The 15,040-nt window shown below is 42.0% G+C and overlaps 1 protein-coding gene across 1 annotated transcript; it reads left to right on the top strand.

Moving 5' to 3' along the window:
* Positions 1 to 3,025: 3,025 nt before the first annotated feature.
* LOC101006703 (putative 60S ribosomal protein L37a) lies at positions 3,026 to 3,546 on the top strand. Its single transcript, XM_021930383.2, has one exon. It carries the CDS (start codon positions 3,202 to 3,204, stop codon positions 3,478 to 3,480), a length of 279 nt encoding a protein of 92 aa, XP_021786075.1. The 5' UTR covers positions 3,026 to 3,201; the 3' UTR covers positions 3,481 to 3,546.
* Positions 3,547 to 15,040: the final 11,494 nt, after the last annotated feature.

The raw sequence follows: 15,040 nt of genomic DNA, 5'->3' as shown, positions 1-15,040 counted from the left end.
CTTTTGAGAGGGGGAAGAGATGGGATTATTGTAACACCATACAGTACTGATTTCAAAATAAATCATCTAGAAGAGAAGAGAGAGAGAGAGAGTCCCCAAATAAACAACCATTTAATACTCTCTACTCGGCAGCATCACCTTTTTTGCTTCAGGACTTGACCAAGAGAGCAGAGATTATGTTTTTCTGTCCTTTCTTCACTGTTTACATCACAGTACCCCAAGAGAAGCACTTCTGCCTTTAACTTGATACATTGGAATCGCTATCACAGATAGTATTTTTGTATTATTTTAAAGAAATATCCCACACCTTCCTAAACTCTCGGCAGAGGAGAATTCTTTTTAGTTGTTAACACCCTCCTGCTCCTGAAATCTCAGCTTCTGTTTAGAAGACCTATTGATGTCTTTCTATTGATTGGAATTTGCTGCCTTTGAACTGGGTTTAATCTGTAATCGTCTTTTCAGCCTACTAAATAGTAACCCTAGTCCTACAGAGAGTGAATTTCTAGCTGCCACAGGGGGATTTAGGTTAGCATGTGCCAATCTAAAGGGATCTCTTAAAGCCTTTCCCTCCTCAAACCAGGCCTCTGTACCCTGCTAGGAAAAACAGATTAATCTGCTCCTCCTGCTTTTCCTCCTCCTCCCTTCTTCTCACTCCTAGGGAACCTTCCACAACAGAAGGTTTTAGCGACTGTTGCTAGGCAAACATGCCAACTTCCTTGTTTAGGTGAAGCAAGTAACTCAACTGCCATTACAAGCAACCTAGATAATGTAATTTCTTCCCCCCCACCCAGACGGAGTCTTACTTTGTAGCCCAGGCTGGAGTGCAGTGGGGTGATCCCGGCTTCTCCTCCCAGGTTCACACCATTCTCCTGCCTCAGCCTCCTGAGTAGCTGGAACTACAGGCGCCCACCACCACGCCCAGCTAATTTTTTGTATTTTTAGTAGACATGGGGTTTCACCATGTTAGCCAGGATGGTCTCGATCTCCTGACCTCGTGATCCACCCGCCTCGGTCTCCCAAAGTGCTGGGATTACAGGCGTGAGCCACCGTGCCCGGCCAACTTCTTTGAACTATTAATAGTTGTACCTCAGTTGGTAAGGCTCCTTAAAAGGTTCCCTTAAGCAATATGATTTTTAAGTTGTTTATTTTTATCTCGTCAAAGTTTCAATTAAAAATACGTTAAAGGTCAGATACAGTGGCTCACGCCTGTAATCTCAACATTTTAGGAGGCTGAGGGGGGCGGATCACCTGAGGTCAGGAGTTCAAGACCAGCCTGACCAATGTGGAGAAACCCCGTCTCTACTAAAAATACAAACATTAGCCAGGGGTGGTGGCGTGTACCTATAGTCCCAGTTACTCAGGAGGCTGAGGTGGGAGAATCACTTGAACCTGGGAGGCGGAGGTTGTAGTGAGCCGAGTTCGCGCCATTGCGCTCCAGTCGGGCAACGAGAGCTAAAAAAAAAAAAAAAAAAAGTTAAAAATGGAGACGCTTCCCCGAACCCAAATTCATTTTAGTGATATAAAGACACATTTGACAGAAAAAGAAGAGCAACTTTGAAGAAAACACGTATGTTCACAATAAAAAATGAAAAAACTAATCTGTGAGAAGTCATATGTTTTGAACTCCCCAGTCAGACTAGAAGTATAAGACACAGAAGAGGTCGGGCGCGGTGACTCAAGCCTGTAATCCCAGCACTTTGGGAGGCAGAGCAGGCAGATCACGAGGTCAGGAGATGAAGACTATCCTGGCCAACGTGGTGAAACCCCATCTCTACTAAAAATACAAAATTTAGCCAGGGGTTGTGGCGCGCGCCTATAGTCCCAGCTACTCCAGAGGCTGAGGCAGGAGAATCACTTGAACCCGGGAGGCGGAGGCTGCAGTGAGCCAAGATCGTACCACTGCACTCCATCCTGGACGACAGCAAGACTCCATCTTGGCCGGGCATTGTGGCCCACGCCTGTAATCCCAGCACTTTGGGAGGCTGAGGAATGGATAGCCTGAGGTCAGGAGTTGGAGATCAGCCTGGCCAACATAGTGAAACCCCGTTTCTACTAAAAATACAAAAAAATTAGCTGGGCGGGGTGGTGGGCACCTGTAATCCCATCTACTAGGGTGGCTGAGGCAGGAGAATCGTTTGAACCTGGGAGGCGGAGGTTGCAGTGAGCGGAGATCGTGCCATTGCACTCCAGCCTGGGCAATAAGAACGAAACTCCGTCTCCAAAACAAACAAACAAACAAAAAATTAGCTGAGTGTGGTGGTGTGCACTTGTAATCCCAGCTACTTGGGAGGCTGAGGCAGGAGAATCGCTTGAACCCAGGAGGTGGAGGTTACAGTGAGCCAAGATCATGCCACTGCACTCCAGCCTGGTGATAGGCAAGACTCCATCTCAAAAAAAAAAAAAAAAAAAAAGATACAGAGGATAATTTGTCTCTTTAAACTGAGTCTATTTAGAAGAAAGATAATATGGATATTCAGCAAGGGGGAAAAATGATATTCTGGGTTTTATTCCCAAATTAACAATTATTTGAAAATTTAGCAAAATAAGCTCTTTTTAAAAAGTTTATTTAAAATGTTTTTACTCTTGTTAGAGTATTGAGATTTGTTGTGAGTTAATACAAATAAGATTAAATGAGGCCGAGCATGATGGCTCATGCCTGTAATCCTAGCATTTTAGGAGGCTGAGGCAGGAGGATTGCTTGAGGCCAAGAGTTCAAGACCACCTGGCCAACATAGTGAGACCCAGTCTCTATTTAATTTTTTTTTTTTAATTTATAAAAGATTAATGACACCAGGTGAGGTGGTGCACGCCTGTAATCCCAGAACTTTGGGAGGCTGAGGCAGGCGGATCACCTGAGGCCAGGAGTTTGAGACCAGCCTGGCTAACGTGGCAAAGCCCCATCTCTACTAAAAATACAAAAAGTGGCTAGATATGGTGGCACATGCCTGTCATCCCAGCTACTCAGGAGGCTGAGACAGGAGAATTGCTTAAACCCAGAAGACAGAGGTTGCAGTGAGCCCAGATTACGCCACTGCACTCCAGCCTGGGCGACAGAGCAAGACTGTCTCAAAAACAAAAACAAAAACAAAAACAAAAAAATCACTATTTTGTAGCTTCAAGACAACTTAAACAAATTGGTTTTATCTCATATTTTGTTAATAATTCTGACCCTCTCTGGGCTCCGACCTAGTTCGCGGCGATATGGTCAAACGCACCAAGAAAGTCGGGATCGTAGGTAAATACGGGACCAGCTATGGGGCCTCCCTCCGAAAAATGGTGAAGAAAATTGAAATCAGCCAGCAGGCCAAGTACACTTGCTCTTTCTGTGGCAAAACCAAGATGAAGAGACGAGCTGTGGGGATCTGGCTCTGTGGTTCCTGCATGAAGACAGTGGCTGGCGGTGCCTGGACATACAATACCACTTCCGCTGTCACGGTAAAGTCCGCCATCAGAAGACTGAAGGAGTTGAAAGACCGGTAGACACTCCTCTACTCTTTGAGACATCACTGACCTACAATAAATGGGTTAATTTATGTAACAAAAAAATAATAATAATTCTGATGTGGAATACCCAGAAATTTAGACTTTGCTCTGACTTCCTCTACTGATATACTATGAAAATCAAATGAGTCATTTCATATAAAATATCAGTGCATGGCATATAGTAAGTACTCAATTTTTTCAAATTCACTTTGTGCATATGTTATTAGAGTCTTTTGTTTCTTAATCAGTCAGATAAGAATGACAAGTCATCAAATACATTTTTGCTCTTTGCATGAACCCTAAAAAAAGATTAATGCAACTTTTCAGATCATACACAAATCAGTTAAAATAATGCCTTATGTTTTCAATATGTATTCTAATATGCCTGTACTATATTTTCTGATATGCCTGTACTATATTGTTTGTTCCTCTGATTTTTTTTTTTTTTTTTTTTTGAGACGGAGTCTCTCTGTCACCAGGCTGAAGTGCAGTGGCACAATCTCAGCTCACTGCAACCTCCGCCTCCCGGGTTCAAGAGATTCCCTTGCCTCAGCCACCCGAGTAGCTGAGACTACAGGCAGGCGCCACCACACCCAGCTAATTTTTTGTATTTTAGTAGAGACGGGGATTCACCATGTTGGCCAGGATGGTCTCAATCTCCTGACCTCATGATCCTCCCACCTCGGCCTCTCAAAGTGCTGTGATCACAAGCGTGAGCCACTGCGCCTGGCCTCCTCTGATTTTTTTTTTTTTTTTTTTTTTAGAATAACTTAATGCTTTTTAGGTTAGGCTGCATGACTTTTTTAACCTATTACATGCTTTAAAATTGTTCTAGAATGTGTAAATGTCAGCCTAACACACTGTCTGTCATATTAAGGCTAGAAATGACCTTAGATACTCATTTATTTCAGCAGTTGAAGCTGAGAGTAAGAAAGACTGGATAGATCACTTACCTACACAACTACTTCTTTATAGATAAACACCATGTAATTGAGAAGGGGGTTAGGGAGCAAAGAGGGCTAGGAAAACAGGAGAAAAGATGAATGAGGTATGTATCCCTGCCTTAGAGAAACTGAATAACCTAGTAGGAACAATACAATAGGATATTCATGTAAACTAGAGTATAAAGTACCTTAGTGATTAGTGCATAGAAAGTACAGTCAGGCCAGGTGCGGTGGCTCATGCCAATAATCCCAGCACTTTGGGAGGCCGAGGCAGGTGGATCAGGAATTCGAGACCAGCCTGGCCAACATGATGAAACCCTGTCTTTACTAAAAATACAAAAATTAGCCGGGCATGGTGGCTGGTGTCTATAATCCCAGCTACTCAGGAGGCTGAGGCAGGAGAATCACCTGAACCCAGGAGGTAGAGGTTGCAGTGAGCCAAGATTGTGCCATTGCACTCCAGCCTGGGCAATAAGAGTGAAACTCCATCTCAAAAAAAGAAAGAAAGTACAAAGTCCTCTGAAAGTTAAAATCATTCTAATGTAATGGAACCTACCTTCTGACAGGTGGCAATTCTGTGGTATCAGATGTGTACCCAGGGCCTAGAAATCCACTCAGCTCTCAATTTGGGACACCAAGGGGATGAAGGAGGATAATGAATGAGAAATTGAAAGGTATGAGAGTAGAGTTTGGATTAACTAAAAAACCTACCTCAGGCCGCTGGGTAGCCGGGATTATAGGCGTGAACTACCATGCCCAGCTGAGATAAGTATAAGACGTTTTATGTAAGCGCAGGGTAACCACAAAGCAAAAGCCCATAATAGATGTGCAGGCCAGGCACAGTGGCTCACACCTGTAATCCCAGCACTTTGGGAGGCCGAGGCTGGTGGATCATGAGGTCAGGAGTTCAAGACTAGCCTGGTCAACATAGTGAAACCTTGTGTCTACTAAAAATACAAAAATTAGCCCGGCATGGTGGCGCACGCCTGTAGTGCCAGCTACTCGGGAAGCTGAGGAAGGAGAATAACTTGAATCTGGGAGGTGGAGGTTGTGGTGAGCTGAGATCGTGCCACTGCACTCCAGCCTGGGCAACAGAGCGAGATTTTGTCTCAAAATATATATATATGTGTGTGTGTGTGTGTGTGTATATATACATATACAAATCAACCAGAATAACAAAACAATAACTAAAAAAAAAAAAAAAAAACAGAAAACAATTTTTCAAACGACACTTATAAGTCCTTACCTATATATAATTACTTTGAATGTAAATGGATTAAATTATATAATCAAAAGGCATAGAGTGGCTGAATAGATTTAAAAAAAAACAAAAAAACCCAAAAAAACAAGACCCTTAGAGGCTAGGCATGTAATCCCAGCACTTTGGGAGGCCAAGGCGGGCAGATCACCTGAGGTCAGGAGTTCCAGACCAGCCTGGCCAACTTGGCGAAACCCTGTCTGTACTAAAAATACAAAAATTAGCTGGGCATGGCGGCAAGTGCCTGTAATCCTAGCTACGTAGGAGGCTGAGACAGGAGAATCGCTTGAACCAGGGAGGCAGAGGTTGCAGTGAGCCGAGATGGTGCTATTGCACTCCAGCCTGGGCAATAAGAGCAAAACTCCATCTCAAAAACAAAAACAAAAACAAAAACAAAAATTAGCCAGGCATGGTGGTGGGCACCTGTAAGTCCTGCTACTTAGGAGGCTGAGGCAGGAGAATGGCTTGAACCCAGGAGGAGGAGGTTGTAATGAGCCAAGATCATGCCATTGCATTTCAGCCTGGGTGACAAGAGTGAAACTTCATCTCAAAAACAAACAAACAACAACAAAAAAAACACACAAAAAAACCAAAAAAAGAAAAAAGAAAAAAAAGACCCTTGGAGCTGAAACAGTGGCTCACCCTTGTAATCCCAGTGACTCAGGAGGCTGAGGTGGGAGGATTGCTTGAGCCAAGAGTTGGAGGCTGCAGTGAGCTATGACTGTGCTGCCATACTCCAGCCTGGGCAACAGAATGAGACCCTATCTCTAAAAACAAACAAAAAACAAGACCAAATTATATGCTGCCTACATAAGACTCACTTCACCTTAAAGCAGGGGTCCCCAGCCTCTGGGCCATGGACCAGTACCGGTCTGTGATCTGTTAGGAACCTGGCCACACAGCAGATGAGCAGCTAGCAAGAGACCATCACCGCCTGAGCTCTGCCTCCTGTCAGATCAGTGGCAGCATTAGATTCTCATAGGAGCACAAACCCTATTGTGAACTGCACATGCAAGAATCTAATGCCTGATCATCTGAGGTGGAACAGTTTCATCCTGAAGCCATCCCCCACCCCTGTCTTGTCCATGGAAAAATTGTCTTCCAAGAAACTGGTCCCTGGTGCCAAAAAGGTTGAGGATCATTGCCTTAAAGGACTCTTGTAGACTGAAAGTGAAGGGAAAGATGAACGTTTGTTTATATAACTAATGATTGGTACTTCATGTGGGGCTCTGTCTGTCTAAACATACAATTCTAGATATACTGAGTTCAATATACTTTGTAACCAAATGATGTCCTCTAGCACAAATGTATGTTCAGTATCTATTGGGCCATATTAGGTTTATCTGATCATGAGTATCAGTTAAGAAAAAGTTGAACATTCATATGTAAATCATTCAGGAAACTAGAATTTGAAACATAATGCTTTAAGCAATATGGAGAAGAAACTTCCTTTTGCTCCATACTTTACTCTGTATGATCTGGACTTGGGGGAGTCTTTGTAGAGTTTTTTGTTTTTCTAAGAGGTTAAGGACCAAAGATTATCCCTATCACTTGGAGGCAGTTCATGAACCATGCAGTAAAATGTCTGCATAGCACTCTCCTCATTGAAGATGAATATTCAGCTTCATGTTACTCCATGAGTTTATTTTCTTTTTGCTGTCCTCTAAGTCTGAATAAAGTGTTTGAGAGCTGTAGTCTTTTCTCAGTGCTAATCTTCTATTAATGGGAAAGTTCTGCAACCATACTTGGGCCAGTATAGCACCAATGATGGGAAATACCTAGAGCTCCATCAGAGGAAAAGCAAATCCCTGGGGGTCAAGAGTCAGAGTCCTTCTCCATCTTGATATTTTTCCTCAGCTGTCAAACTGGGACAGGCAGAAAGATCTAGTTCAAGCCCTTGTTCCACTACTTACTAGCTGTGTGATCTTGTACAAGTTAACCTTAGAAATGTTCACTTTCCTTGAGTATAAGATTTGTCAAAAGTATCTGATGTAAAATACAAGGATTGTGAAATTTATTTTATGGAGATTAAAATGAGAAAATATATGTAGAACATCTAGTACAATGCCTGACATCTATTAGGCACTTGATGAATGAGAGTTATTAAAATTATACTAGGTACTGTACATAGCATTGGGCTGGTGGTTCTCAATTTTGCTGTGAACTTCTAAAAACTATGGTCCAGGCATGGTGGCTCATGCCTGTGATCCAGCACTTTGGGAGGCTGAAGCAGGTGGATCGCTTGAGCTCAAGAGTTCAAGGCCAGGTTGGGGAACAGGGCAAAACTTCGTTTCTACAAAAAATACAAAAATTCACTAGAATTTGTGGTGGCACACACCTGTAGTCCCAACTATTTGGTGGGCTGAGGTGGGAGGTTTACTTGAGCCCGGGGAAGTCGAGGCTGCAGTGAGCCGTGTTTGCACCACTGCACTCCAGCCTGGGACACAAAGTGAGACCCTGTCACAAAAACAAAACAACAACAACAACAACAACAAAAACTATGTGTCTCCAGCTCTGACTCTAGAGATTCTGATTTGGAGTGCTGGTGTGGGGCCAGGCATCTTTATGTTTTTTGGATTTTACAGGTGATTTCATCCTATCTTCTCGGGTGAGAACCACTGACATAGGGCAATGGTCAGCAAACCTTTTTGGTAAATGGCCAGATAGTAAATATTTTAGGCTTTATGTGGCATATGGTCTCTGTCACAGCTATTTGACTCTGTCATTGTAGTTTTAGAGCAGCTATAGACAATATGTAAACAAATAAGAATGAGTGTTTCTAATACAACTTTATTTATAAAAACAGACAAAAGGAAGTGGCAGACCAGATTTGGTCCCCAGACAATTACTTGCCAATGCTTTCTTACATGGAGGGAGATTTTATTTGTTATAGCCAGGGAAAGTATATTATTATTATATTCAATGGCGGCATTAAAAGCCTTACAGTGTTTGGTGCAATGCACAGTTAATTAAACAGACAATGCTCCTGCCTTCCAAAGAATTAGTCATTCAAAACAACAACACAGACATAATATTTATAAGTAATCCTGCATGAGTAATTATCACATAAACAAATGACTATACAAGACTACATGTGAAACTGAGTTCGGGAATGGCCAGATTCTCCTAACGCTTCCATTTACAAATATCAGATAAAATAAAAGGAACATAAGGACTCATTCAGGAACCAATGTAAAGAAGAGAATGATGCCCCAGTGTAGCTCCCTTTTTTCAGCAAGAGGCTGTAAGGGAGCATCTTTTAAAAAGGGATCCTTTAAATAGTACTTCATGGCTTTCCACGTGGCTGAATTTACCTTCTCTCAACACTGATTTCTTCATCAAAATACATTACTGTCTGATTTATCCTGAGTTTAGGGGCTATATTACGATTGAGTTTAATGATAGCAGTGCTCATTACCTTTAACCTGGAACAAAGAAAAATATCTTCTGTCTCAATAGGAATAGTAAACTTCAGGGAAAAGCCAGGGGATCCGTCTGTGTGGATGTGTGCGCATGTGTGTATAGGTATGTTTAAATAAAGTTATTGGTAATTTAGTAACCTACTGCCTACAATGGTGGAAAGGATGCAGTAGTAGCTGTTGGATAGGGCAAGGTTCTTATATAGCCCTGAGGGATGGGCAAGTGTTGTGAACTTAGTAATTTTGGCTGACCAGCATCTGACTCTCTCCTCCTCCCTCTCTTTGGGAATTCTCCATTTGGGAGTTTTAGTGGATGGCAGGGTCTCTTCTCCCACTATAAGGACTGGGAAAGTTCAGATACTTGCCTAAATGCCCTCCCCTAATCTGCCAAACACAAAATACACACCCAACTAGGGTGAAGGAAAGTGATCTAAGCTTGGTTGACTATAGATGTTGTTAGCTGGGACTGTGAATCTGCTGTGAGTTACACAGAATTAAGTAGAATTCATCCCACTAGCAGCGCTGGTACCAAGAGTCTGGTGGGACATCAAAGTCTGATGGCAGCAATCCCTGAGGTGATGGCCAGCATCCACTGGCAGTGGCAATGGTACCCTTACCAGGGCATTTGAAGGCTGACATTAGCTGTGATTCTGGCTATCTAGGTTCTCTCAATTCCTGTTCTTCAAAACTGTGAACTGCCTAGGTGCGGTCGCTCAGGCCTGTAATCCCAACACTTTAGGAGGCTTGAACTCAGGAGTTCAAGACTAGTCTGGGCAACATGGCAAAACCCCTTCTCCACCAAAAATACAAAAAAAAAAAAAAAAAAAAAAAAAAAAAAAGCTAGGCATGGTGGTGTGTGCCTGTGGTCCCACCTACTCAGGAGGCTGAGGTGGGAGGATCACTTGAACCTGGGAGGCTGTGGCTGCAGTGAGCCAAGATCATGCTACTGCACTCCAACCTGGGTGACAGAGTGAGACCCCCTCAAAAAAACAAAAGAAACAAAGAAACTTTGAGCTACTCAGTTTGCTCCTAGTAAATTCCTATTCTGCTTAAGTTAGCCACTGAGATAGTTTGACCTTTAGGAGAAAGAGTGTAGAAAACAAGGGACTGCATAAATAATCTATTTTTCTGTTTCTCAGAGACACACCTTTTACTCAGTTTAAAGGAATTCTCCATGTTTTTTCTTTTTCTGTGCCCTGATTTTTATGATTGCAGTTGTCAGAGTCTCAAAACTTCAAGGTACATCTGTATCCATTTCCCTTAAATTGAAGTGAAGGTATCCTAAACGACATGTTTCCTTCTGTTAACTCAGTTCATTTATTATTCCCAAATAAGCCGTCCTTTCAAGCTTTTGATTTGAACTTTTTACCCATCTGCCAAGAATGTTCAGTGTCTAGTTTAAAACTAATATTGCAGTAATTTCTCAAGGGGAAAGTCTCCATATCAACTTCTCTCTTAGTCAGGATTTATATACTAGGGGAAAAAAAGAAGAATAAAATAATCTCTTTCTTGGCTAAAAACTATTACAAAAAATAATTTTTTTCCTTGAATTGTTAACAAGAATTTTTCTAATCAAGCATTTCGTCTGGGGCAATCAAGCAATCAAAGCCTTCCTTGCTAAAATTACATGGGAAAATAATTATTTTCTACATTTTTGCAAAAATATTTTAACTACCAAAATTGAAATGTTCATTTATGGCTTTTTTTTTTTCTGCAAAGAAACTTAACCTTGTTTCTGCAACATCTAAATTGAGTCACAAATGTTCTCAAGTGATGATATAAAAGTCACAGAACAAAACTAATTTGCATTCACTTTATCACAATCACAACAAATATTTGGTAACCTGCTATGTGCCACATAACACCATAGACACCGTGCTATTTTGTTTGTTTGTTTGTATTTCTGTCACCCAGGCTGGAGTGCAGTGGCACCATCTTAGCTCACTGCAGCCTCTGTCTCCCAGGTTCAAATGATCCTCATGCCTCAGCCTCCCGAGTAGCTGGGATTACAGGCGCCTGCCACCACACCAATTCCTGACCTTAGGTGATTTGCCTGCCTCAGCCTCCCGAAATGCTGGGATTATAGGCATGAGCCACTGTGTCTGGTCGTGCTATGTTGATATAACAGTAAACAAAACAGACAGGGTCTGTCCCTCAGAGGCTTATAGTTTAGTGTGGAAGATAGAAGACTTATAATTAAATAACCACAAGTATGTTGAGTGTCCTGAAGGCCAAAGTACATGGGATTTTTAGCAGTAAGAATTGACCTAGTCTGATGAACAGAGAAGGTTCCTCAAGAAAGTGGTGTTTAAGCTGAAGCGAAAGGATGAGTAGGAATTAGCTAGGCAAATGAGGGGTAAAATATTTCAGGCAGACGATACCATGTGCAATATCTCTGAGGTAGGAAGAAGTGTGGTATATTCAAAGTGTGGTATATTCAGAAATCCAGTTTGGCTAAAGAAAGTATAGAGATTCGGCCGGGCGCGGTGGCTCAAGCCTGTAATCCCAGCACTTTGGGAGGCCGAGACGGGTGGATCACGAGGTCAGGAGATCGAGACCATCCTGGCTAACACGGTGAAACCCCGTCTCTACTAAGAAATACAAAAAACTAGCCGGGCGAGGTGGCGGACGCCTGTAGTCCCAGCTCCTCGGGAGGCTGAGGCCGGAGAATGGCGTGAACCCGGGAGGCGGAGCTTGCAGTGAGCTGAGATCCGGCCACTGCACTCTAGCCTGGGCTACAGAGCGAGACTCTGTCTCAAAAAAAAAAAAAAAAAAAAAGAAAGTATAGAGATTCAGAGGGAGCCTAGCAAACAAAGAAGATGCCACAGAGTCCGGCAGGTAGACCTTGGAAGCCAAAGTAGAGATTTTGAGGTTTATTTAATTTATTTTTTCAATGTCTTCAAATCATTTAATTGAGCTTTATTTTAAGATAAGTTTGTCAGATAGTGTACAGGATGTCAAACTAATTTATATTTTAATTAAACAATAGTATTTTAGTATATGTCCCAAATATTACATGGAACATAAATTGAAAAAAATATCCATTATTTATATGCAATTAAAATTTAGGCCAAGAGCGGTGGCTCACGCCTGTAATCCCAGCACTTTGGGAGGCCGAGGCAGGCAGATCACCTGAGGCCAGGAATTTGAGACCAACTTGGCCAACATGGTGAAACCTCATCTTTACTAAAAATATAAATATTAGCTGGGCATGGTGGCTTGCACCTGTAATCCCAGCTACTTGGGATGCTGGGCAGGAGAATCGCTTGGACGATTCTCCAAGGTGGAGGTTGCCATGAGCCAAGATCGTACCATTGCACTCTAGCCTGGGCAACAAGAGTGAAACTCTGTCTCAAAAAATAAATAAATAAATAAAAAATAAAAAACTAATTTAACTGAGCATCCCATATTTTACTTTGCTAAATCTGGCAACCCTACTCCTTATTTATTTATTTATTTATTTATTTAGGAGATACAGGGTCTCACTCTGTCTCACTCCAGGCTGGAGTGCAGTGACACGATCATAGCTCACTGTAACCTCAAACTCTTGGGCTTAAGTGATCCTCTTGTCTCAACCTCTTTAGTAGCTAGGATACAGGCAAGCTCCACCTCACCGGGCTATTCTCTATTTTAAGAGCAAAGTCTGAAAGGCTAAAGAGGGACATGGCAAGATTTCCTTGTTAGCCAGGTGCAGTGGCTCATGCCTATAATCCCAGGACTTTGGGAGGCTGAGGAGGGCAGATCACTTGAGCCCACCATCATAAAAAGAAAGCATCCCCCACGTCTAGAGGCTTTATATTCATTATATTGAATCTTTACAATACTGGAAGATGGATATTATTATTGCCATTTTACAGAATAAGGAACTGAGGTTTGGGATGGTTCAATAACTCACTCCAAATAAAACAGAGTAAATAGCAGAACTGGGATTCAAAGCCAGTTCTACTCATTCCAGTATACTCAGTCTATATTATAACAGTGCTGACTCTCTTGGCTATCTCAAGTAAATTTAGCTAATCTAAAGCTTGAATGGCTTTCTTTTTTTAATGATAGTAATAACCCATTTGACTCAGTTAATGATAAGATACAGGGCTGGTCCTGAGCCTGTTTACCTCCAGATCCATTTCTTGCTTTACTTGATCTCTGAATCACAGTAAGGACTGGCCTTCCTGTGTCAGCTGCCTTCGTGGTGTGCTTGGCTAAGCAGGAGGAAAAAGAAGCCAAGTTACTTCTTGCTGATTCTCTTCCTCCTGCTTCAGGTGGAATCCTGGGCAACAGCTATTTCCTTCATGGCCCCAGCTGAGGCTGAGCAGGCTTCCATCAGGTAACTTTAGTCCCTGGGCCCCTGTAAAACATTTTCCTCTTTGTCTCTTTAAGCTAGTGTTGTTGGTGGCTAATCTCTGGATTGCCCCTTCTAAAACTATGTAATTAATTCCGTGCATCAAACTTTGTCTGTTTTAAGTGTTTAGAGTATCTTCCACAAGCCTGATAGGACCCTGTTGGTATGGACATTGTCTTGGCCAGTGTCATGGATAGGATATTGCTAGTTTGGACTGAAGGACCTCTCTTCTCATTCTGATAATATCTAATCTTACTGGTGAGAGACTAAAAATACTATTACTATTATTATTTTTTTTAGCTTAAAGCTTTGAATTCTGTCATTGATAATACCACCAAACATTTTTACATGCTTCAACTATAATCGAAGAACAGGGCTGGGCATGGTAGCTCATGCCTGTAATCCTAGCTCTTTGGGAAGCTGAGGAGGGTGGATTGCTTGAGCTCAGGAGTTCAAGACCAGTCTGAGCAACATGGTGAAACCCCATCTCTACAAAAAAACACAGAAATTAGCCAGGTATGTTGGCGCACGCCTGTAGTACCAGCTAATTATGGGGCTGAGGCAGGAGGATTGCTTGAAATCTGGGAGGTCAAGGTTGCAGTTAGCCAAGATGGCGCCGTTACACTCCAGCTTGGGTGAGCAAGTGATATCCTGTTTTGATATATATACATATGCATATATTTATGTATATGTATTCAAAGAATAGTCTATTTCACTAGAAGGGCTAATTGTACCCACAGCCTCTTTCTAGGGAAATCTTTAACAATGCAATATCCTTGGGTATCAGAATAAGTGGATGTGTTTGTTCCTCTTGACTGGACCAGATGAGTGCCATTGGCCCAAGAACGGCAAGCTATTGACTGGCTGGCTCCCTATGAAAGAACTTGGAGTGAGAGCTTTGTCGTCAGGTCCTTAGTAACAATCTATCTGGTGTTTGATCTATAGATTTAGGGGGTCAATTAGTTGGTATTAGAAGCAAGGGCAGAAAGTCACCCTGAGAGAAACAGAATCATAGAGAAAAGATATGATGTTAATAGCTGAGCACTCAGGAAATGTTGGCAAGTTCTTGCAGCAGAAAGGATGCTTTATTTGTGCTGAATCCTGAAGAAGTTTTTAGTTTAGAAACCACAGTATTGACTCTGTCCATTTCAGATGTATTCCGATTCACATTATTCCTGTGTAATCCAGTGATCTTGCCATTTCCTATTTTCCTGGTTGACTGAGATTTGTGGCTAAGATTTGTCTTTATTTTCTTTTTAAAATTTCCCTGAATATCTTTTTAACATCACACACTGGGGCCTATTATGGGAAGTGGGAAAGGGGAGGGATGGCATTGGGAGTTATACCTGATGTAAACGATGAGTTGATAGGTGCTGACGAGTTGATGGGTGCAGCACACCAACATGGCACAAGTATACATATGTAACAAACCTGAATGTTGTGCACATGTACCCTAGAAGTTAAAGTATAATAAAAGAAAAAAGAAAAATACAGGGAGGTAGTATTCTTTGTCATCCAATATTGATACAATTTTTAAAATTATAAATGTGTTATTGATAAAATACTTTTATAAAATTACAGTTCTATAAAAAAACTT

Source organism: Papio anubis, chromosome 1, assembly GCF_008728515.1.
Source record: "Papio anubis isolate 15944 chromosome 1, Panubis1.0, whole genome shotgun sequence".
Taxonomy (NCBI): domain Eukaryota; kingdom Metazoa; phylum Chordata; class Mammalia; order Primates; family Cercopithecidae; genus Papio; species Papio anubis.
Note: the sequence above shows the minus strand (reverse complement) of the source record. Positions and strands in the feature narration are given on the sequence as shown.